The sequence below is a fragment of the Manis pentadactyla genome, chromosome 11, assembly GCF_030020395.1.
Source record: "Manis pentadactyla isolate mManPen7 chromosome 11, mManPen7.hap1, whole genome shotgun sequence".
NCBI classification, from domain to species: Eukaryota; Metazoa; Chordata; class Mammalia; order Pholidota; family Manidae; genus Manis; species Manis pentadactyla.
In genome coordinates, this window is record NC_080029.1 from 113,659,091 (window position 1) to 113,682,759 (window position 23,669).

General features: G+C 36.9%; 1 protein-coding gene across 4 annotated transcripts in view; it reads right to left on the bottom strand.

Moving 5' to 3' along the window:
- Nucleotides 1-582: 582 nt before the first annotated feature.
- The window catches only part of DPP8 (dipeptidyl peptidase 8), a 63,053-nt gene continuing 39,966 nt past the window's right edge, over nt 583-23,669 (bottom strand). For 2 of the 4 annotated variants that reach the window (XM_036932292.2, XM_036932291.2), the window contains 8 exons: nt 21,695-21,847; nt 20,772-20,907; nt 19,449-19,594; nt 14,690-14,836; nt 13,314-13,466; nt 5,742-5,884; nt 5,074-5,185; nt 583-2,563 (listed from right to left, as the gene is read on the bottom strand). In XM_036932292.2, coding sequence (XP_036788187.2) covers nt 2,441-2,563; nt 5,074-5,185; nt 5,742-5,884; nt 13,314-13,466; nt 14,690-14,836; nt 19,449-19,594; nt 20,772-20,907; nt 21,695-21,847 — 1,113 coding nt within the window. In that variant the 3' untranslated portion in view covers nt 583-2,440. Of the gene's footprint in view, nt 2,564-4,444; nt 4,537-5,073; nt 5,186-5,741; nt 5,885-13,313; nt 13,467-14,080; nt 14,267-14,689; nt 14,837-19,448; nt 19,595-20,771; nt 20,908-21,694; nt 21,848-23,669 lie in introns of those variants that run through there. The other 2 variants (XM_036932293.2, XR_005033963.2) reach the window with 2 other exon arrangements.

Here is a 23,669-nt window from a genome sequence, read left to right on the forward strand (position 1 = left end):
ACATGCAACCATTTTAATGCTTAGCCTAGTGCTCTTTGGCTGTCACCAAAACTGTTAGTACTTTTATATACTCTTGCTTTGAAGTTGTTACCCAGAGACAGGGTACAAATAATTTTAGATGAGATCTCTACTGATTGATTGCTTGACTTGACTATGATGTTTCCTGTATCAGTTTTAAGAACCAAATTTTAGCCAAGCCATCTTTACGCATGTGAATTCAGTCAGGTATTTTTTTCCCCCTGTAGAAGGAGAATGGCACTTAAGGGACTGGGAATTAGAATTGTGGTAAGAGGAAAGGAGAAGGCATGATGCAAAAGGAAAACACATGTGAATTCAAGCGTACATGATGTTCTTTAAGGTTTGTTTTGGTAAAAATAAGACATGCCAATTTGAAGAAAGAGCCTTAATGGGTAGGAGGTTTCAAATGAGTAGCTGTCTAAAAGCCAGTGTATACCAGTTCTACTTTGCATATTATATAAGGATAGATTCTTGGAGGCCAACTAGTCCACAAACAAAGACCACCTTCAATAGTCAGATATATACTTAAGTCATGGGGGAAAATACTTCCTTGGGGAAGAAAAGTTACCCAAATCAATTTAATTTAACATTGAAAAAAATATAAACAAATCTTTGAATGGGAAAATATAAACAAGAAAATCAATACATATACAGACAATGAAGAAAACTGTGGTACCTCTTATACAACATAAATAAACAAAGGGCAAAACCCAATCCCTTTCCCAAGGACAGAACCACCAGGTCACCCTGCCATTTCTGGACTTCCTCCCACCTCTGACGCATAATAACCATCTTACTAATGGAGGCTGCGCTCTCTCTGGAAGAATAATCTACTATCTGTAGTGGTGAGAATGAAAAAGAGAAATTTTTCTTGAAGTGTTTAAAAGTACTGGTAACATGTTCCAAACACCAGGGCTTGTGATTAAAAAGGGCCAAACTCCTAGGTGCCTTCTCTGCCACTAGCTCCAATGAGACTCACATCTAGCACCCCAAGTTTCTAAGAGGACAGATCCTAATCAGCACCTGAAAGCCTCTGAGCTCCCATAATAGTCAAGTGCCAGGGCTATACCAGGGAATGTCATGGCCCTTCAACACAATTGCTTATATGCTTTGAACACTGAAGAAGAGAGCCATGCTTCCTGAGGATCAGCTTGTGGTAAAGAGGCTGTCAGGAAACCTCTTCATTTTAAGCTCACAGTATCTAAATTATGCTCAAAGAATCTGAAAAAGGATAAAGAAAGCTTGAATTTGTAAGGTTTCCAAAATCAAGAACAAAAATTAGAATTAAATTATAAAGGTAACTCTAAGGAACTTTTCTTCCCTGTTAGTCTTTAAATGTATTGGCAAGAGAGTCACTTAATTCTGACTTCTGTAACTAACATTCTAGGAGTTTAAATTTCACTTCCAAACTTTTTCATGAGTATTTTTGGCCAAATTATATTCCTACTTAGTTCTTAAGCAAATCCTCACCTTCTGCTCTCCCTGTCACTCTCCACACCCTATTTCCCCCACCCCACCACGATTCTCATTCCCCTAAAACTCTGGAACATTTTAATAAGAAAATACCCAAATGGAAACTGGCACCACTAAATTTTCTGAAGAATACAAGTGAATATGTACTTCTTCCTTTTCCTAAAGTAAATCGCCTGCAAATATTTAAGCTCTAATCATTTGATTAAAAATGTTCTGCCTGTAATTATCAATATTATAAGACTAATTAAATCCATGCTACATATACAGTTACTTGCCTTTATGTGAAAGGAGAAACCCACTCTGTCATATCATCCAAGAGAACTATTTATACTGAATAGCTTTAATTGGCTAAAATCTGGTCAGAGCTTGAATGAAACAAAATAAGTGTCTTTAGGAGGTCACTAAGTAATCCTTGAAAATCATAAATGACTGGTCAAGCCGTAGGTTTAATAGTGATTAGTTCATAACATGCTGGATGCATCCCAAGCAATGAAGCATAAGCTATTCAATTACATTTAAGTGCTACCAAATCTGTAACTAGTCAGAGTTTCTGGAACTGAACCAACCAATCACTAATACCATCATATTTTAACAAACTCAGAAGTATACTGTCAAAATACACTAATTAAGTTCATGAGGTTTATAATGCTATTAAAAAGTGAAAATAAGGTGGTATGGATACATGGTGCTAAGGTTTTATTTCTTTCAGTAATTCTCATGGTATTGCTGGGTGCCTTAGAAATAGGTGTCATTCAATTTTGTGTGTGTATGCTTAAGGTATTAGATTTTTAACCATAGCTGTAAATGACTGCATGGCACCAAACATTTTCAGAAGTAGATGTTATATGGCAGGTACCAAAATGTATGATCAATTCTACGTTCTCTACTGATTAAACCTCCTCATTTGGTTAAAGAGCCAGTGTATACCAGAGTTCTACACAGGTCAAAATTATATCACTTTCAGAGCAGCAATACGTGATCCAAGGTTTTCTTGAAGGTAGTGCAAAAGATGCAGTTCATAATGTTCTCCAGATTCAGGAACTCTTATGCTGTGTCTCTCCTGAGGATAAATCTTAACAACAACAAAAAAGTTAAAATACAAAAAATAAGAATTTAATAAACATCTCCTTCCAAAGCTTTCCACGATTTTCAACAGGAATAATAATATGGAGCACAGCCTCTCCACTGTATCACACAAATACATCTGCCTAAAGGTTCCTCTCTTCTTTTTGTAATTCCCCATATGCCACTAGGTTTACAAAAGGATTTATCTGTAGACCAATTGTTCTTCAAGTGTGGTCTGTAGACTTCTGGGGTCCTTGGAAACCCTTACAAGGGATCTGTACAGAAGGTCAAAACTACTCTTAGAACATTACTTGCCTTTACTCACTGTATTGACATGTGGACTAATAATGCAAAAGCAATGGTGGGTAAAAGTGCTGGTGCCTTAGCATGAACCAAAGTGGTGAGATCGAATTGTACCAGAAGTCAGTATTTTTCACAACCACCCACTTGCAGTAAAAAAGAAAAATGCCAATTTCACTTAAATGGCAGTAAACATTAGAACTGTATTAAATTGCAACCTGAGTACCTGTAGTGATGAAACGGGAAGAACGCATCCAGCACTTCCACTACAGGACGCCTCACGGAAGAGCACTTGCGCAGCTGAGCTGCAAGCGTGACTGCCACTTTTTACACGGAACTCCACTTTTAACTTGAAAGAGTGACTGACAACTATGGTGGTTCAGACCTGGGTATATGACAAACCTTTGCTCAAAAATGAATGATGTGAGCTGGTTGCTCTGAGGACAACACTGACAGTATTTGTTGCCAATGATAAATTTTGAGCTTTTAAGTGAAAATTAGAATTTTGGAAAACTTGCATCTCCCACTACTAATTCATGAGCTTCCCAATACTGAAAGACTTTTCTGATGAGATCAGTGGTAATATTAATACATGTGATTTAAAAAATAATGTAAAATGAAATGAGTCAACATTTAGAAGACTGGTATAACACGGTGAACCAGTATTTTCCAGATGACCAATGCATAGGCAAAAGATCCATTTTAAGTACAAGATCTAATATATTTTAAACTTGTCTAGTTTTGGTGTGGTATCAAAGAAAAATACTACCTCCACAATTATTTGAAAAGGCTAAAATATTCCTCCCATTGCTTAACTACATATTCTGTGAGGCTGAATTTTCTCCATACAGAGGTTCCCCCTTATCCGTGGGGGATATATTCCAGGAGCCCCAGGGGATGCCTGGAACTGTGAATATTACCGAACCCTGCATATACTATGTTTCTTTCTACACATGGATACCAATGATTAAGTTTAATTTATAAATTAGGCACAGTAAGAGATTAACAATAACTAATAATAAAATAGAACAATTATAACAATATATCATAATAAAAGTTATGTGAATGTGGTCTCTCAGAATACCTTACTGTACTATACTCACTTTTTCTTGTGATGAGGTGAGATAACATGCCTACACGATGAGGTGAAGTGAGATGAATGAGGTAGGCACTGAGATGTAGCATTAGGCTACTATGACCTTTTGACAATATGTCAGGAGGATCACCTACTTCTCTACTGTGGCTGACTGCGGATAACTGAAACCACGGAAAATAAAACTGTGGATAAGGGGGGACCTACTGTATACTTCAGCCAAAACAACATTTCATGACAGACTGCACGTAGAATCCAGGTGATATGAGAACCCAGGAGTCTTCCTTATTAAGCTAGATATTAAAGGGATTTACAAAATATTAAAAAAATGCTCCTTTTCTCAGTAAATTTTTTTATTTGGAAAGTACATTTATTTCCCATAAAAAATGTTATTTGTGTTAACATGTAGTTTATTATTGTTATTTAAAAATAAATATTTAAAACTCTTCCTAGTTTTAATATTTTATATCAGAAATATTGATGGGCATAACTCACATAACAACTCCTCTGTGGTATATAAAGGGGTCCAGAGACTAAAACACTTGAAAACTGTTGAAAATTGCAGACAAAGATCTCATAAATGTCAACTGAAAAATAAAAAAGGAAAGAGCAGTATTTTTCTTTCTTGTGAGCACACAATCTGTGGAAGGGGTACAAAGGAGGAGGAGTTTTTTAAAACAAGTTTTTTGAGTAACAGAGCAATGTTAGTGGGTAATTTGCTGGCTTCCATTCCACTGTCAATATAAAATAAAAAAATTGAAAGACCATGTCATCAGGTCCTAAAAACCTTTTACAACAGTGAAATCAAGTAGTGTTCCCTCACCCTTCTGAGAGGAAGAAGAAAAGCAAAGGAGATACTGCATGGACTCCTGTCCTCTTACCGGTGATTACAGACTGAAAGCAGACACAGACACACAGGTCATGGAATCTGATAGGCCAGTTTTCAGCCTGACTCCAACAGAATCTTAATTTTTATCCAACTAGAGGCACTATTAACTATGCCTTTACAATTCAGATCTCTAAGCAGTGAGTGACCATGGCTGAAAATTCAGCCTTACTCCATAGTTTGTTATATTTCAAAGTAATCAGTCACTACTTAATATAACTAGAAATGTATAACTTACCTGTAAATCATATGGCTTTCCAGCCCTCACTAAAAAACTCAGTAATATACTGGTGTGTGCAAAATGGACATTCTCATCCAAGAATCCATGTAAGAGCAGTAAACGATTTGGTCTGGAGAAATGGAAACGTCAGAGGATTAGGTAAAATAGAGTATTTGGGAAAACCACTTAACTCCAAATTAATCAAAATTAGCTATGTTAAGTTCTTTATACCGAAATGTTAGAATAAGGATTCAACATTTTTGATATTAAATTAGTAATACTTAATGAAATGCTACATGTAACAAAAAATTTTTTAAATCATGTGCTCAATTTCCTATTAAGACAGTAGCACACATCTATAATTATGACATGTCCCCAGAAAAATAAAAATCATGAACATTATTGGTGAAATATACTTAGGCAGAAATATAATTTTTTCCACCTTGAAACAGCTGTACACTTAAACTTCTTTCAGCCCAAGCAACTGCCTCAAACATAACTTGTAAAAAACCCTAATGATACGAATTGGCCTGTAATTTTGTTTTGAGAAACAGCTATGTCATTCTAGTGTTCAATAAAGTATTAGTCTTGGTTTTGCAGCATCTGGAGTTCTCATTATGATTACAGACAATTTTTATGAAATACAATTTTAAATGTTTAATCTTAATTTTAAAGCTTGAACTTACTCAGAGGGAAACTTTTCTGCTTGCATGGCCACAGATCCTAAGTAATAGCCCTGTTCATTCTGGTCAGGATGACCCATGTAACGTTCTGTGTAGCCTGTATCATAGAAGATCCACAGAGTGACTGGGGCCCCAGCAACAGCAACCTACATAAGGCAAGTGACAGGTCAAGTGTGATCCAGAAAAGGACGGCTAGCATGAGATTTTGTAACTGCTAATTTACAGGCTAAAATTATCCTTAGGCTTTAGCTCCACAACTGGGGCATACATGGTCTCAGGCAACTCAGTAAATCAAAGTGGAGTGCTAAGGTCAAGAACCTGATACTCTGGGAGCCAGTCAGCTTCATGTTCCACAGGCATGGCGCATACCCAAAACCTTAACCTGGGCTGGTTGAAATATAAACATGGGCCTCTTTGTTAAAAGGGGAGAGTGAAGTAGAACATATGAATGTCTCAGTGTAAACTCATTCCTGTTACAGGGGAAAAAAAAATTGTGAGAAGTGTCAGCTTTATATAGGAAAAGTAGTCATTTTTTTTTAAAGTCTCTGTTGGTTAAAACAATGAATGAAATATATTTAAGCACTAAACATCTGCCTTATATTAAAGCTCCCACATTTTATATTTAAATATTCTAATTACTTCCTTGACAGGTGCAACCCAGGAAAATTATGGCAGTTTTCAGAATTCATTTTGTGACTATTATGAATAAATATTATTTGAATATATATGCAAGAATAAAAACCCTATCATTTTTATTCTTAAAAATAAAAATTATTGGAGGAGGAGCCAAGATGGCGGCATGAGTAGGGCAGCAGAAATCTCCTCCCAAAACCATATATATTTTTGAAAATACAACAAATACAACTATTCCTAAAAGAGAGACCAGAAGATACAGTACAACAGCCAGGCTACATCTACATCTGCGAGAACCCAGCGCCTCATGAAGGGGGTAAGATACAAGCCACGGCCTGGCGGGGCCTGAGTGCCCCTTACCCCAGCTCCCCAGCGGGAGGAGAGGAGTCAGAGCGGGGAGGGAGTGGAAGCCCAGGACTGCTAAATACCCAGCCCTAGTCATCCGCACCAAGAGCACAGACACACACTGCATGGTGTGCTGGATATTAGGGAAATGGAAAAGTAAAACCTGCGAGCAGGTCCCCACAGCCAGTGACCCTGGGACAAAAGAAAAGTGAGTGCTTTTTGGAAGTCTTAAAGGGATAGGGGCCTCACAGCTGGACGGAAGTGTCCTGGTACACTCAGCTCAGCAGCTGGGAATCCTGGAGAACTCAAGGCGCCCTAACCCTCTGGGAGGCAGTGCAGCTCTGAGGCCCCTCACGGTGATAAACAGCCTCCCGTCCATTCCCTGCCCCTGCGTGGCCCTGCCATAGGAGAGGAGCAGTCTGAGAGAGGCCCTGCCCATAGCAACCACCCAGAGCATCCTCTGCAGCTGCCCGGGCCAGACTCAAGAGGTGCCTTCAGCGCGCAGCTGCCCAGCACAAGCCACTAGGGGTCGCCGTTCTCGCAGGAAAGGAAGGTGACCAACAAGCAAGAAGGGACTTTGTTCTCCCAGCTGACACATGTGCCAACTGCCCACGACTACATCTGTCGTCATGAAAAGGCAGAAGAATTTGATCCAGACCAGAATCACACAGACAACCCCAGAGAAGGGTCCTGGGGAGACAGATTTAACCAATCTTCCTGAAAAAGAATTCAAAATAAAGGTCATAACGATTCTGATGGAGCTGCAAAGAAACATGCAACACTAATGGATAAGTTGGGAGGGAGAATACAGAAATAAAACAATCTCTGGAAGGATTTAAGAGCAGACTAGATGAATTGCAAGAGGCTGTTAATGGAATAGAAATCAGAGAACAGGAACACAGAGAATCTGAGGCAGAGAGAGATAAAAGGATCTCCAGGAATGAAAGAATATTAAGAGAACTGTGTGACCAATCCAAACAGAACAATATCCACATTATAGGGGTACCAGAAAAAGAAGAGAGAGAAAAGGGGATGGAAAGTGTCTTTGAAGAAATAATTGCTGAAAACTTCCCCAAACTGGGGGAGGAAATAGTTTCTCAGATCATGGAAGCACACAGAACTCTTAACAGAAGGGACCCAAGGAGGAAAGCACCAAGACACATAATTAAAATGGCAAAGATCAAGGAAAAGGACAAAGTATTAAAGGCAGTGAGAGAGAGAAAAATGTCACCTACAAAGGAAAACCCATCATGCTATCATCAGACTTCTCAACAGAAACCTTACAGGCCAGAAAAGAATGGCATGATAGATTTAATGCAATGAAACAGAAGGGCCATGAACCAAGGATACTGTATCCAGCATGATTATCATTTAAATATGAAAGAGGGAATTAAACAATTCCCAGAAAAACAAAAGTTGAGGGAATTTGCCTCCCACAAACCACCTCTACAGGATATTTTAAAGGGACTGCTCTAGATGGAAGCACTCCTAAGGCTAAATAGATGTCACCAGAGAAAATAAAATCACACTAAAGAAAGCAGACCAACCAAATACTAACTAAAGGCAAAAAATAAAATCAAGTAATCACAAAAGCAGTCAAAGGAAACACAAAAGAGCCCAGAATAAAATGCCCAACATATAAAGAATGGAGGAAGAGGAATAAGAGGGGAGAGAAACAAAGAATCATCAGACTGTGTTTATAATAGCTCAATAAGGGAGTTAAGTTAGACAGTCAGATAGTAAAGAAGCTAACTTGAACCTTTGTAACCACGAATCTAAAGCCTGCAATGGCAGTAAGTACTGCAATGATTATTGAAATAAGTACATCTTTCAATAATCACCCTAAATGTAAATGGACTGAATGCACCGATCAAAAGACACAGAGTAATAGAATGGATAAAAAAGCAAGACCCATCTATATGCTGCTTACAAGAGATGCACCCCAAACCCAAAGACATGCATAGACTAAATGTCAAGGGATAGAAAAAGATATTTCATGCAAACAACAGGGAGAAAAAAGCAGGTGCTGCAGTACTAGTATCAGACAAAATAGACTTCAAAACAAAGAAAGTAACAAGAGATAAGGAAGGACATTACATAATGATAAAGGGCTCAGTCCAACAGGAGGATATAACCATTATAAATATATATGCACCCAATACAGGAGCATCAACATATGTGAAACAAATACTAACAGAATTAAAGGAGGAAACAGAATGCAATGCATTCATTTTAGGAGACTTCAACATACCACTCACTCCAAAGGACAGATCCACCAGACAGAAAATAAGTAAGGACACAGAGGCACTGAACAACACACTAGAACAGATGGACCTAATAGACATCTACAGAACTCTACACCCAAAAGCAGCAGGATACACATTCTTCTCAAGTGCACATGGAACATTTTCCAGAATAGACCACATACCAGGCTACAAAAAGAGCCTCAGTAAATTCAAAAAGATTGAAATTCTACCAACCAACTTCTCGGACCACAAAGGGATAAAACTAGAAATAAATTGTACAAAGAAAGCAATAAGGCTCACAAACACATGGAAGCTTAATAACATGCTCCTAAATAATCAATGGATCAACGACCAAATTAAAATAGAGATCAAGCAATATATGGAGAAAAATGACGACAACAACAACACAAAGCCCCAACTTCTGTGGGACGCAGCAAAAGCACTTCTAAGAGGAAAGTATATAGCAATCCAGGCATATTTAAAGAAGGAAGAACAATCCCAAATGAATAGTCTAAAGTGGCAATTATCAAAATTGGAAAAAGGAGAACAAATGAGGCCTAAAGTCAGCAGAAGGAGGAACATAATAAAGATTAGAGAAGAAATAAATAAAATTGAGAAGAATAAAACAACAGAAAAAAATCAGTGAAACCAAGAGCTGATTCTTTGAGAAAATAAACAAAATAGGTAAGCGCCTAGCCAGACTTATTAAGAGAAAAAGAGAATCAACACACACCATCAGAATCAGAAACGAGAAAGAAAAAATAACGACGGACCCCACAGAAATACAAAGAATTATTGGAGAATAGTATAAAAACCTATATGCTAACAAGCTGAAAAACCTAGAGGAAATGGACAACTTCCTAGAAAACTACGACCTTCCAAGACTGACCAAGGAACAAACAGAAAATCTAAACAGACCAATTACCAGCAACAAAATTGAAGCGGTAATCAAAAAACTACCCAAGAGCAAAACCCCCGGGCCAGATGGATTTACTGTGGAATTTTATCAGACATACAGAGAAGACATAATACCCATTCTCCTTAAAGTTTTCCAAAAAATAGAAGAGGAGGGAATACTCCCAAACTCATTCTACGGAGCCAGCATCACCCTAATAACAAAACTAGGCAAAGATCCCACCAAAAAAGAAAATTACAGACCAATATCCCTGATGAACATAGATGCAAAAATACTCAACAAAATATTAGCAAACCGAATTCAAAAGTACATCAAGAGGATCATACACCATGATCAAGTGGGATTCATCTCAGGGATGCAAGGATGGTACAACATTCGAAAATCCATCAACATCATCCACAACATAAACAAAAAGAAGGACAAAAACCACATGATCACCTTCATAGATGCTGAAAAAGCATTCAACAAAATTCAACATCCATTCATGATGAAAACTCTCAACAAAATGGGTATACAGGGCAAGTTCCTCGACATAATAAAGGCCATATATGATAAACCCACAGCCAACATCATACTGAACAGTGAGAAGCTGAAAGCTTTTCCTCTGAGATTGGGAACAAGACAGGGATGCCCACTCTCCCCACTGTTATTTAACATAGTACTGGAGGTCCTAGCCATGGCAATTAGACAAAACAAAGAAATAGAAGGAATCCAGATTGGCAAAGAAGAAGTTAAACTGTCACTATTTGCAGATGACATGATATTGTACATAAAAAACCCTAAAGACTCCACTCCAAAACTACTAGAACTGATATTGGAATACAGCAAAGTTGCTGGATACAAAATTAACCCACAGAAATCTGTGGCTTTCCTACACACTAACAATGAACTAGCAGAAAGAGAAATCAGGAAGACAATTCCATTCACAATTGCATCAAAAAGAATAAAATACCTAGGAATAAACCTAACCAAGGAAGTGAAAGACCTATACCCTGAAAACTATAAGACACTCTTAAGAGAAATTAAAGAAGGCACTAACAAATGGAAACTCATCCCATGCTCTTGGCTAGGAAGAATTAATATTGTCAAAATGGCCATCCTGCCCAAAGCAATCTACAGATTCAATGCAATGCCTATCAAATTACCAACAGCATTCTTCAACGAATTAGAACAAATAGTTCAAAAATTCATAAGGAACCACCCAAGACCCCAAATAGCCAAAGCAATCCTGAGAAAGAAGAATAAAGTGGGGGGGATCTCACTCCCCAACTTCAAGCTCTACTACAAAGCCATAGTAATCAAGACAATTTGGTACTGGCACAAGAACAGACCCACAGACCAGTGGAACAGAATAGAGACTCCCGACATTAACCCAAACATATATGGTCAATTAATATATGATAAAGGAGCCATGGACATACAATGGGGAAATGACAGCCTCTTCAACAGATGGTGCTGGCAAAACTGGACAGCTACATGTAAGAGAATGAAACTGGATTATTGTCTAACCCCATATACAAAAGTAAATTCAAAATGGTTCAAAGACCTGAATGTAAGTCATGAAACCATAAAACTCTTAGAATAAAACATAGGCAAAAATCGCTTGGATGTAAACATGAGCGACTTCTTCATGAACATATCTCCCCGGGCAAGGGAAACAAAAGCAAAAATGAACAAGTGGGACTATATCAAGCTGAAAAGCTTCTGTACAGCAAAGGACACCAGCAATAGAACAAAAAGGCATCCTACAGTATGGGAGAATATATTCATAAATGACAGATCCGATAAAGGGTTGACATCCAAAATATATAAAGAGCTCACACACCTCAACATATAAAAAGCAAATAACCCAATTAAAAAATGGGCAGAGGAGCTGAACAGACAGTTCTCCAAAGAAGAAATTCAGATGGCCAACAGACACATGAAAAGATGCTCCACATCGCTAGTCATCAGAGAAATGCAAATTAAAACCACAATGAGATATCACCTCACAGCAGTACGGATCGCCACCATCCAAAAGACAAACAACAAATGTTGGCAAGGTTGTGGAGAAAGGGGAACCCTCCTACACTGCTGGTGGGAATGTAAATTAGTTCAACCATTGTGGAAAGCAGTATGGAGGTTCCTCAAAAAGCTCAAAATAGAAATACTATTTGACCCAGGAATTACACTTCTGGGAATTTACCCTAAGAATGCAGCAGCCCAGCCTGAAAAAGACAGATGCACCCCTATGTTTATCACAGCACTATTTACATTAGCCAAGAAATGGAAGCAACCTAAGTGTCCATAAGTAGATGAATGCATAAAGAAGATGTGGTACATATACACAATGGAATATTACTGAGCCATAAGATGAAAACAAACCCTACCATTTGCAACAACATGGATGGAGCTAGAGGGTATTACGCTCAGTGAAATAAGCCAGGCGGAGAAAGACAAGTATCAAATAATTTCACTCATATGTGGAGTATAAGAACAACGAAGAACTGAAGGCACAAAACAGCAGCAGAATCACAAAACCTGAGAATGGACTAACAGTTACCAAAGGGAAAGGGACTGGGGAGGATGGGTGGGAAGGGAGGGATAAGGGTGGGAAAAAGAAAGGGGGCATTACGATTAACATGTATAGTACATGGGGGCCGCGGGGAGGGCTGTGCAACACAGAGAAGATAAGTGGTGACTGTACAGTATCTTACTACGCTGATGGACAGTGACTGTAATGGGGTGTGGGGGGGGGGACTTGGTGAAGGGGAGAGCCTGGTAAATATAACGTTCCTCATGTAATTGTAGATTAATTATACCAAAAAATAAAAATTATTTTTTGCTGTAAGATAAAATCATCTTATTTAAATAATAAAAAAAGAAAAACACTACTCACAATTCCCATTCCTTTAATAACTTTTAGGATATTTATGTATTTCCTTCTAGCATATTTTTCTAAGAAGTTGTTCATGGAAGTGTAACCATTATTTTATGTTGTATTTACTAATGTATTCATTTGATACAGGTTTACTTAGGACTTCTTATGCACCAAGCATTGTGCTTGGCTACTGAGGCTGCAGTGATGTACAGGGCAGACAGGTCCCTGCTCTGAGAGCTTACAGTCCAACCAAGTAATTACAATCTAATATGTGCATGTGCTTTACTAATCATAACTATCTCTCATTATCTTTTGACACATTTCTATAAATAGCCAGTAACTTGTTATCAAGTTGACTAGTGTCTTTTATATACACACATATATATGTATATTTTATATACAGATATATATACATGACACATCTATTATCTCACATGACTATTAGACACAGAAACCTTAATATTCCATAATACTGACAAGTTTACACCTTCAGAAAATTGGTCTTTTTTCATAACCATAATTTATAGAAAATTCTACCCTTATTGCAAAAGGGAGTATAATAGACAGTCACATACCCTGAAGATATCTGACCTCTGCATTAAGGCCATCAGGGAGAGGTATCCTCCATAGGACCAGCCATGAATGCCCACACGATCTAAGTCAATGAAATCATATTGAGAAGCTAGATACTGGAGTCCTTCCACCTGGTCGTCAATCTCTATTTGACCCTGTCAAAAGGAAGAACATTTCATTGATTCTGATGAATAAAAGTCTCATTATAAGAGTGCTTTTAAAGCTGTGAATATTTTTACTAAAGATTCCTGTAGTTTTTTAATATTAGAATTCATTATTAATTGAGATTCTGTTGCCCCAAATAAAAATTTTAAGCTCTATTTAGATATAGATAGAGGCCTACAGCTTCTGTTGCTAGCCTGTCCTAGAGTTTAGTTACCCCTTAGTCATAAAGTTCTTTCCTATTTCAATCCAAACTGTCCCCTGCTGCATGGGTGTTACCCATTCCCATTTGTTCTGTTGTCTGCTAAGAGGTCAGCATCTTCCTTGTAACAAGCCTTCCTACACCCAAGACAAAAAATTAGCCCCCTTAATAGGTTCACTAATTTTATTTATTTTTAAAACTGAATGCAGTAAAGCAGAGGAATCATTCTTGAGGCCTAATCCTATTTGCCCATCATCTATCTCCAGGAACTGAACATACTATTTTTGAAAGTCCTATTAAGTTCCAATTCCTACCACCACCACCCTGTCCGTATTACTAGGCCTGCCAGTGCACACGATATCACTTTACTGAGTCAAAAGCAAAAATAAGAACAACAAAACTTACATGAGAATACAACATAAGGTCAAAGAACTGGCTCTGGGAGAAAATCCCATGTCTTACTCAGCATGTCCAATACACTGGCAAACACAGTAACTGCCTTACTGTGCAAAAGGAACATCGGATTCTCATCATTTCCCAAAGCAGCAGAAAGGACATGGGGCATCTCTAAAAGGTAGCATTTAAAGCTTCCTGTAGAGAGAAAGAGGCTTGTCACAAGGAAGGCACTAACCATTTGCTTTCTCTCTTCACAGAGGACAGAACAAATCTCAATTATTCCTCTCAATAGGGTACAGGATGCTGAACACTAAATGGTGCTGCCTTCTGGCTAAGCTAGACATACAAAATAGAAAGACAAGGTATTTCTATGTAAAAGTGGTTCTATCTCAGTTCCCTAGAGTTACAAACAGGTAGAAATGAGCTAGCCTAGTATCAAGTTGTAGCTTCCCTCTTACCTCCGAACTCGCACACTCACATTCACACACACACACACACACACACACTCACACTCATTCATAGTCCCTTCCCCCAACTCCCTCTGTGGGATCTCACACCAAACAGTGTACCAGAAAATGTAAATATATTTAAAAGGAAAATGTTTTTATGCTCACACACCATTTTATATTTAAAGGCGCCTTCAAATTTAAGCCCTCGGTGACAGGATCCCCTGTTGTCTATCACTACAACCACATAACCCAGAGAGGCCAGGGTATTCAGGCGGAAATACTTGACTCCTTTAAACCGATTATTCACCAACTGCACCTGAGGAAGAAAATACACCTTCAGTGAAATTTATTATATGGTCACATACAAAAGCATAAGAAAGAAAGGATGCTGCAGAAAGGAGAAAGCTTAAATTTTTTATATTATGCCTTTAAAATGAAATTTTATTTTCTTGTGGCAAAAACACTAAAATGTAATCTACCCTTAAAAAAAATTTTAGGTGTACAATACAGTATTGTTGATTATAGGGCAATATTGCACAGACCTCTAGAACTTACTCATCTTGTATAATTGAGAATTTATGCCTACTGATTAGCAACTCCCCATTTCCCCCTCCCCCTGATTTATTTTTAAATTAACTTATGTCTTTTCATGTTTTTATTGCTTCTTTTCTTTTTTAACTTCACATGCAAGGTTCACAGCAATTACTGAGCAACTATACACTTTAAAACCCTAAGATAATAATTATATATAAGAGATTTGGCCTACCCCACAGAAAAAGTTACTAAAATCATTACTTCTACCCTAAAGAATTGTGTCAATCAAATGGCAGATACAAAGATAAATAAGATAATTTATTTCTTCCTACCTGTCTCTTCTCAGATCGTTTCTGACTAGTATTGGGAAAACCTAGTATTTTAATCAAACACTGTGACCAGTCCACCTTCTTTTTTCCTGTTATACAAATCAGTGCAAGATAGGCTAATTCTTAAATTACTTTACTGCCTTAGAAACTGCACTTCAAAATGACTAAGGAATTAAATAGTTTAGTGCTTCACCAGAAATAAACTACCTATGAAAAGAGGACTTTAATTAGTGAACAGAAAGTTATAGAAGTTCAAGGTTTGGTGGGCACTAAGACAGACATTAAAAAAACAAAAACTGCTCCTGGCAAAAGTGAGAAAGAAGTTTTCTGTGGCTGAAACCAATGGGAAAGCCAAGTCAACCAGGAGTTAAATAAGAATCAACACTCTTTTCACTCAAATATCTACTGAGCACTTATTGGGCTAGATTGGGGTGTATGTGTGTGTAGAACATTCTCTTTCTGGACCTTTGGATATTTAGTACCATTGTAAGAACTACCAAACTGGTCTTCCTGTTTGTCTTCTTGCCCTCCTATAGTCTGTTCACATAGCAGTAGAGTGGTATTTAAAATTTTTAAATGTAATATCAGATATGATTATTTTTATTAAGGTATCAATGACATACAATCTTACGGTTTCACATGAGCAACATTGTGGTTACTACATTCACCCATATTATCAATTCCCCCCCGCCCTGACCCCACTACAGATGCTATAGAGTCACTACTTGTCTTCTCTGTGCTATACTGCCTTCCCTGTGACCTCCCCTACATTGTGTTTGCTAATCATAATACCCCTTAATCCCCTTCTGTCTCTCTCCCCACCCCTTCCCTTTGGTAACTGCTAATTCCTTCTTGGAGTCTGTGAGTCTGCTGCTGTTTTGTTCCTTCAGTTTTGCTTTGTTTTTATACCCCACAAATGAATGAAATCATTTGGTACTTGTTTTTCTCCATCTGGCTTACTTCACTAAGCATAATACCCTCTAGCTCTATCCATATTACTGTAAATGGTAATATTTGTTTTCTTTTTATAGCTGAATAATATTCCATTGTGTATATGTACCATACTTCTTCATGCATTCATCTACTGATGGACACTTAGGTTGCTTCTATATCTTGGCTATTGTAAATAGTGCTGCAATAAACATAGGGGTGCATATGTCTTTTTGAAATCAGATATGATTTTATGGCTTAGTTCCCTCCAATATTAAGGAGTTTAGATCAGAATAAGATCTAAATACCTTAGCGACCCTACATTATCTGGCCCTTGGTTACGTCTCTGATCTCATCTCCTATTATTTTGCCACTTTTTCACTATACCCAAACCACATTATTGACTATATCAGGTTGAACCTAACCCCAGGACCTTGACATCTGCTATTCCTTGTACGGAATGGTCTTCCCTGAGATCTGCAATGTGGCTCACTCCTTCTCATCCTCTGTATCCTCAGAGTCCTTACCTGACCTTCCTATTAGAACTCCCATTTTAGTCACTTTGCCATCCTCTTCCCTAGCAATTATTCATAGCAATTCCACTGTATGAAGTTATATCACTTATATGTCTACTTGTTTATTACTTCCCTCATTAAGCTCCATGAGAGCGGGACATTAGTTTGACTTGTTCACTGTGGTATCCTTACTGCCTAGAATAGTACCTGGTATATAACAGGAACTCAATAATGAAAAATAGAAGAATGACATTTTCCCTTTCTACCTTGAGGGGCAAAGGTGCCTGTTTTTAAAGGGAAGGAGCTGAAAAAGTAGTAATCAAAGAAAGACACAAATATAAGCATTTAAAGAAAACTACCTTTGTTCTGTCATACACAGAAATGGCATTTTCCCCCAGGGCCAGTGTTTCTGCCTTTGCAGCCAAAGGCCTGCTACTTTTGGAAGTTATTTAAACATAATATCCTTTGATGTTGAAGTTTCAAGTCTCCTTGAGTATCAATTCTTCAAAACCTGTGTCCTGCTATCACCTAGCCTCTCTTGTGCTTAGGGAGCATCCTAAGTATTTGTTAAAGAAACACTTTTAAACATACATCTGTTACCAGGGAAGGGTTTAAAGAACTAAGTCTACATGACTTCAGCAGGAAATATTTGTTGTTTTTCTTGGATTTCAATCTTGTCTGACTATAGACATTGTCCTATTTAATGACTAAGTAACTCACTTCATGTTATGTATTTTGACACTGTTGCTGTTCAATAGATTCCCACTTTGAGCTGAATATACACCAAGAAAATATACAGTTTAGACAACTTACAAGATTTAATCAAATTTCACAAGGCTATTGTACATTATTATAAAGACCTGGTCTTACGTTAAGGAGTCTTTTCATAATTAACCCAAATGGAGTCATCAAACAAGAGGAACGACGAGCTCCCAGTGGACTGAAGTGCCAGGGGCATTCTATCATGCAGTCTCCTGGGGAATCTCCCTGCAAACTGAACATAGGATGTTCCTATGCCTCCCCAAATCTGAATACCTCCAAAGGATACTCAGAGAAAGAAAGTGTCTCTATAAGTGCAAAAAAGTACAGCTATATTCAAAGTACTACGAACAATTTTGTTTAATTGTTTATACATACTGGTGTGTAATTATCTGTTTGAGCCTCTATTTTCAGCTTTTCTTGGGTATACATCCAGAAACAGAATTGCAGGATCACATTGAAATTCTGTTTAATGTTTTGCAAGAACTACCATATTGTTTCCCATTGCAGTTGCATTCCCATCAGCAGTGCGACAGAGTTCTAATTTCTCCACACCTTTATCAACATTTCCTTTCCTTTTTTTTTTTTTAAATAGCTTTTGTAATGGGTGTGAAGCAGTATCTTGTGGTGGTTTTGATTTGCATTTCCCTAATGACTAGTGATAATGAGTACCTTTTCCTGTGGCCAGGACTTTTAAAAGTTAACTACTAATATAAGGACTCCTTTAGCCTTAAAATCTACAGATAACCAGTTTTTATAGTGTGTTTTTCATATATTTCATGTATCTTTCCTCACTGACAAGGAGAAACATCCTTCTTACTTAGCCTTAATATCAAAATCATGTAACAAAACATGCAAAGCTTCTGAGAGTGTCCTGTAATTTCTCTCTTGAATTCTTTTTATTAAGGTCTTTTATGTTTACTTAGATTTGGCTTCAAGTTTTTAACAGAAGTCTAACTCTTTGATGATTTATGTGTAGATGACAATAATATAAATGTGAATCATGTTTTGTTTGTAGAACACACTTAATGATGGCAAAGTGATTTAACTTGATATGATCATCATTGGTGAGCTTTTATGGCTTATGTAGTTATTGGATTTTATTTTTTGGATGACCTGGCATCTAGATACATTTCCAGATACTGAGTAACTGGGTGTAACCATAAATGATATACTGGGTCTTAAAGTTGCATTATAAAAACAGTGTAATTGTACTTTAATTTCTTCAAAAGTTCAAAGATACATAATTAAGAATAAACATTAAAAAAATTACTAACCAATTCACCTATCTAAAACAATTCATTCTGATTGTCAATAGAATTTACTTAATACTCACATGCTGATACTTAACCCAGAAAAAGGAAAATCAATGTGTACACTTCTTACAGTGCTGAATAACAGTATAGCAGTTGCCTCAGCTAGCTGATATAAGTATTCTAGTTTGCTTAAGAGAGGTAGTCTTAGAATGAAAAGGGGGAATTCATTAAGCTACCAAGGCTTTCTGAAAATATCTGTTAAGACCCTTTTTATTTACCAAGACATTTAATTATTTAGTTTCATTTCACAAGTTTCTCTCCATAGAAAACAATGTATTTACCTACTGACATGAACATTCCAGTCCCATGACAGTTACAGTTCTCACTGTAAATTAAGAAATTAACAATGATTTACAAATTAGCCATCTAACAAAACCCAACTCCTAAACTGGATAATTAGAACATAAGCCAGAATCAGTAACAGCAGAGACCCAACAATGCTCAGCTCTTAAGTAATTGATTACTTAAAAAATAAATTACCTAAAAAATACACACACACAAATGTACATATAAAAACATACACACACACAAATAAATATGCCCACCTGAGGACCACCATATATGAATAACACAGTGGGGTATTTCTTTCCAGGTTGTAGATCATGAGGTTTGTACAGCATCCCATACAATGTAAATCCAGTAGTACTTTCAAAAGAGAAAATTTCTGGAGGTGTATAGTCAGGAAGAGGACCTGAGAGGAGATAACATACACAGCATATAAAAGGAGTTCTTATGGGAACTCTATAATCTGAGAGCAAGGAAAAGAAACCACAGACCCCCAACCCCACACACAGATGACTGACCATTCCCTTTTTATGTGGTAAGAAATTAAGCAAGAACATTAATCTTTGAAAAAGAAAATCTAATGAATGTATCAAATTATCTATTTCAGAAGCAGATATACAGTATTCTGAATAATCAATCCCTGGAGCCTAGGAGCTATTTATATGCCGAACTATATAACCCTTTCTGCTTGGCTTGGTGTAACTTATTGATGGTCATATACCTGATTAGAAACTGGAAGCCCAAATTTAACTCAGTTAATTTAACTAGCTCATGGTAGGTGCTCAATAAACACTTGTTTCTGATCATTATAGAATAAGCCTAACCAGAAACCAGAAAAAAAAAGTTTTTGGTTAACCAAAGCTATACAGACCTATCCTGTCTATGTATATTGAATGATGTTACAGTCTAAGGAGAGATCACTACCATATTACAAACTTCTGCTTGGGTACATCAGAATATACTAATGGTTTGAACCCTGTGGTTTTGTACTAATGTCTTAATCCATTAGCAGGTATTAATAAGTGAATATACTGAACAGGAACAAGGATTTGGAGATAAAGTGGATTAAAAGATATATTAAAATTAGTCCATTTTTTCTGTTTAAGAAATCAAGCATTTTAAAAACAGGTAAGTCACAACGCTCTTAACTCCCAAATTGAATATTCTACCTTTTACTAAGACGGTCATTGCTTTAAAAGTCTAAGAAAGCTAGCAGTTGGTTATTCCCTAAGTTGCAGCTTTCCTGTTCAGATTCTCACTAGTTCACTGTACATTATCTTCAAGTTCATTTATCTATCTGGGAAATCATCCAAACTTGTAAATAAATTGTTTCCTAGCTGCTATCTTGACTATTTCATTTCCAAAAAGGCCTTTCAGACCTGCTCCTGTCTGGAGTGGGAGGCAAACCGTCTAATTTGGTAGTTGATGGAATGGAAGGGGTGGGGTCAATCAGGAACCCAGCAGCTCAGGGACAGGCAGTGGGGAGAGATGGGAAAACTGTCCAGAAAATGCGGCCACAGGTCAAAAGTTTAGTGCACTAATGTACTAATACTACTTAAGAACAGCTTCAGGGAAATGAGTACCTGCTGAATCCAGAATGGTGGCCCAAAATTCCTTTGTTTTTCGAGTTGGGTTATCTTCAGGACTTGATAGCTTGTAAAGGGACACGCAATGTGGATTCTTCTGGTTACTATACTTACTTATAAAGAAGTCACAATACTAGAAAAAGGAGAAATGATTACTTTTTCCCCAGGGAAAAAGATTATCTGATTATATGTCTGCATTGATGCTATAGCAGGAGTTTAGGAATCTGACTGTCTATTTACATATACAGTGCTGAATTTAAACCTAAGCTTTTTAAAGTTTTTCCTTACAGAATCAGACTTCTACAGGCCAATTTAATCAATTTTCACAGTACAAACTTGTTCTACTGGGCTTTTGCTGTATTGAACTTTGCAGATAATTATTACTTAACCCATTGAAGGTTTGTGGCAACCTTAACATCAAGTTCATTTGCTGGCCAGCCTTTTCAGTCAGCTTTGTCACCTCTCCAGCCAAATCTATCAGCACCTTTTTCCTGATAGCATTTACTGATTTTGTGTCTCTGTGTCACATTTTGGTAATTCTTGCAATATTTCAAACTTTTTCATTATTATTATATTTGTTATGGTGATCTGTGATCAGTAACTACAACTCACTGAAAGCTCAGATGACAGCATTTTTTAGCAATAAAATACTTTTAAATTAAGATACATACATTGTTTCTTTAGACATAATACTATTGCACACTTTAAACAGACCACAGTAGAGTGTAAACATAACTTTCACATGCACTAGAAAATCAAAAAATTCATTTGCCTTGCTTTATTGCAACACTCGCTTTATTTTGGTGATCTGGAACTGAACCCACAGTATCTCTGAGGTATGACTTTACTCAAAAGGAGTATTATACGAGCAGATGGTGTTTTATATGACAGGAAACCCTTTTTAAACAAGGACTTAATACCCGGCTGAGGCAGCAAGAGTGGGAATAGCCACGGTCAGTCAACCTTGTCACCTCTCCAGGATTTACATAACTGGCCACGTACAGATGATGTTCTAAAGGCGAGTCTTTGGTGCCTTCAAAATATACCAGCTTTCTGACTTCATCAACTTGGATCTGAGAAAATAATAACAACAAAAAAATCAGTGCTCACATGATTACTGGCAAGGCCAGTAATTCAATAATCCTCAACCTTATTCAGAATCATGAGTCACCCTTTGACGTTTTAAAAATTTTGCCATCAATGTTAATAAACCTGAGTGGGTTTTGTTGACTTACAGCTAAGACTAGATCCTGTCCAAAAGGGTAAAGGGCACCTGAGTTGCACATTATTCGTAGCTTCTTATGTGGCCAAATGTGTGCTTTTCTTAAAATACAAGAATTATTTTATTAAAATGATCACCTTTGCAAGAATAAAAATACCTGTATTGCAGCTTAAGTCAACCATTCAGGTATACTTAAGGAGTCTATTTTAGTATTCTGCATATTTCTTAGTGCAGTATTATCTTTGGCAATAATTTTTTTGGTCTTTTGTATAAATTTGCAAAAGCATTTTATCTACTTGGTTGGGGAATAACTGAATTCAATCACAGGTTTGATACTGATACAGTTGATAAATAAATATGGATAATATCTTTTAAGTCTTCATTCAGAACTCCAAAGAACTTTAAGTAAACTCACAGCTGAATTCACTTAATATTCCTCCCAAATTATAATAAAATTTTAAATAGCTTTTATTGTTCCTTTTTGAAATCTTCTACCAGTCTACTGTTGTTAAACTAATGTCTAACAAAATTCAAATTTTCTTACACAGCAAAGAAAACACAGATACATTTCTAAAAACATGTGTTTTTAAACACATTTTCTCCAGAAGCTTCTTTATCATTAAACATTTTTTAGCATACATGGCACAGATATAGACACAGTTGAGATTGGCCGATATGACAGAAAGGATATACAGAAAGGATACAAGAAATAGAAAAGGACAGAACCAAATATTCATGAAGCTTCCACAGGTATGTGTTAATCTGTGTAAAAGGTCAGGACTGGCTCTTGACCTAGCAGCTGGGAATCAGGCCTTTCAAAATTAAAGAAATAACTAGTTAATTTCTTATCCCCAATTATAATGGTTCTTTTCTTTGTTTCAAGTGATTATTTTATTCAACAGAAGTTAACAGTACCACCAGAGGAGCTAGGAATCTACATTTGTAAAAAGTTCCCAAGTGATGCTGATTCTTGGCCAGTAGCCCCGATCAGACTCTGAGAACCACCCACCAACAGTGAGGGACAGACACATGGGATTCAAAGTTTCAAAGCTTTACTCAATTACTGCCATTAGAAATCTCTGGGTAGGAACATGGTCACTGGCAAAAATAGAGAAGGAAAAGGTAACTAAAAAAAAAAAAAAAAAAGCAAGGATAGAGGGAAAACAGAAGAGTAAGAAAAACACATAAATAAATATGCCATAAAGAAGAAAACTGTTGCACATAGTGGCAAGTAGTAGAAAGACATTTAAGTTGCCCAAATAAGGTTCAAATATGCATAAATGCAATTTTGGGGGTTCTCTCAGTCTTATCCAACCATTACACAGCATTAAGTTTACATTAGTATAATTTTTTGTTATCACAACTTAGAATTCCACAATAAGATTTTTCTCTGGTGACAGAAACATCCAAGATCCCTTAACAGAAAAAAATATATTTGGATATATAACCAGAAGGCCATGTGAGTCTCTTAATGGAAATTAGACTTTAAACGTTGCCTATGATATTCTAAAGTTTTTACCAACAAAAACAAACCTGGGACCTGGATCTTCATTCTTTCTCATTAATCACCTTGGGAACTACAAGTGACTTCTATAGTAGCCAGTATACATGATCCTTCAATAAATCTCTGAATCAATTTGAGGAAATCAACTTGATTTTCACTAAATCCTCAT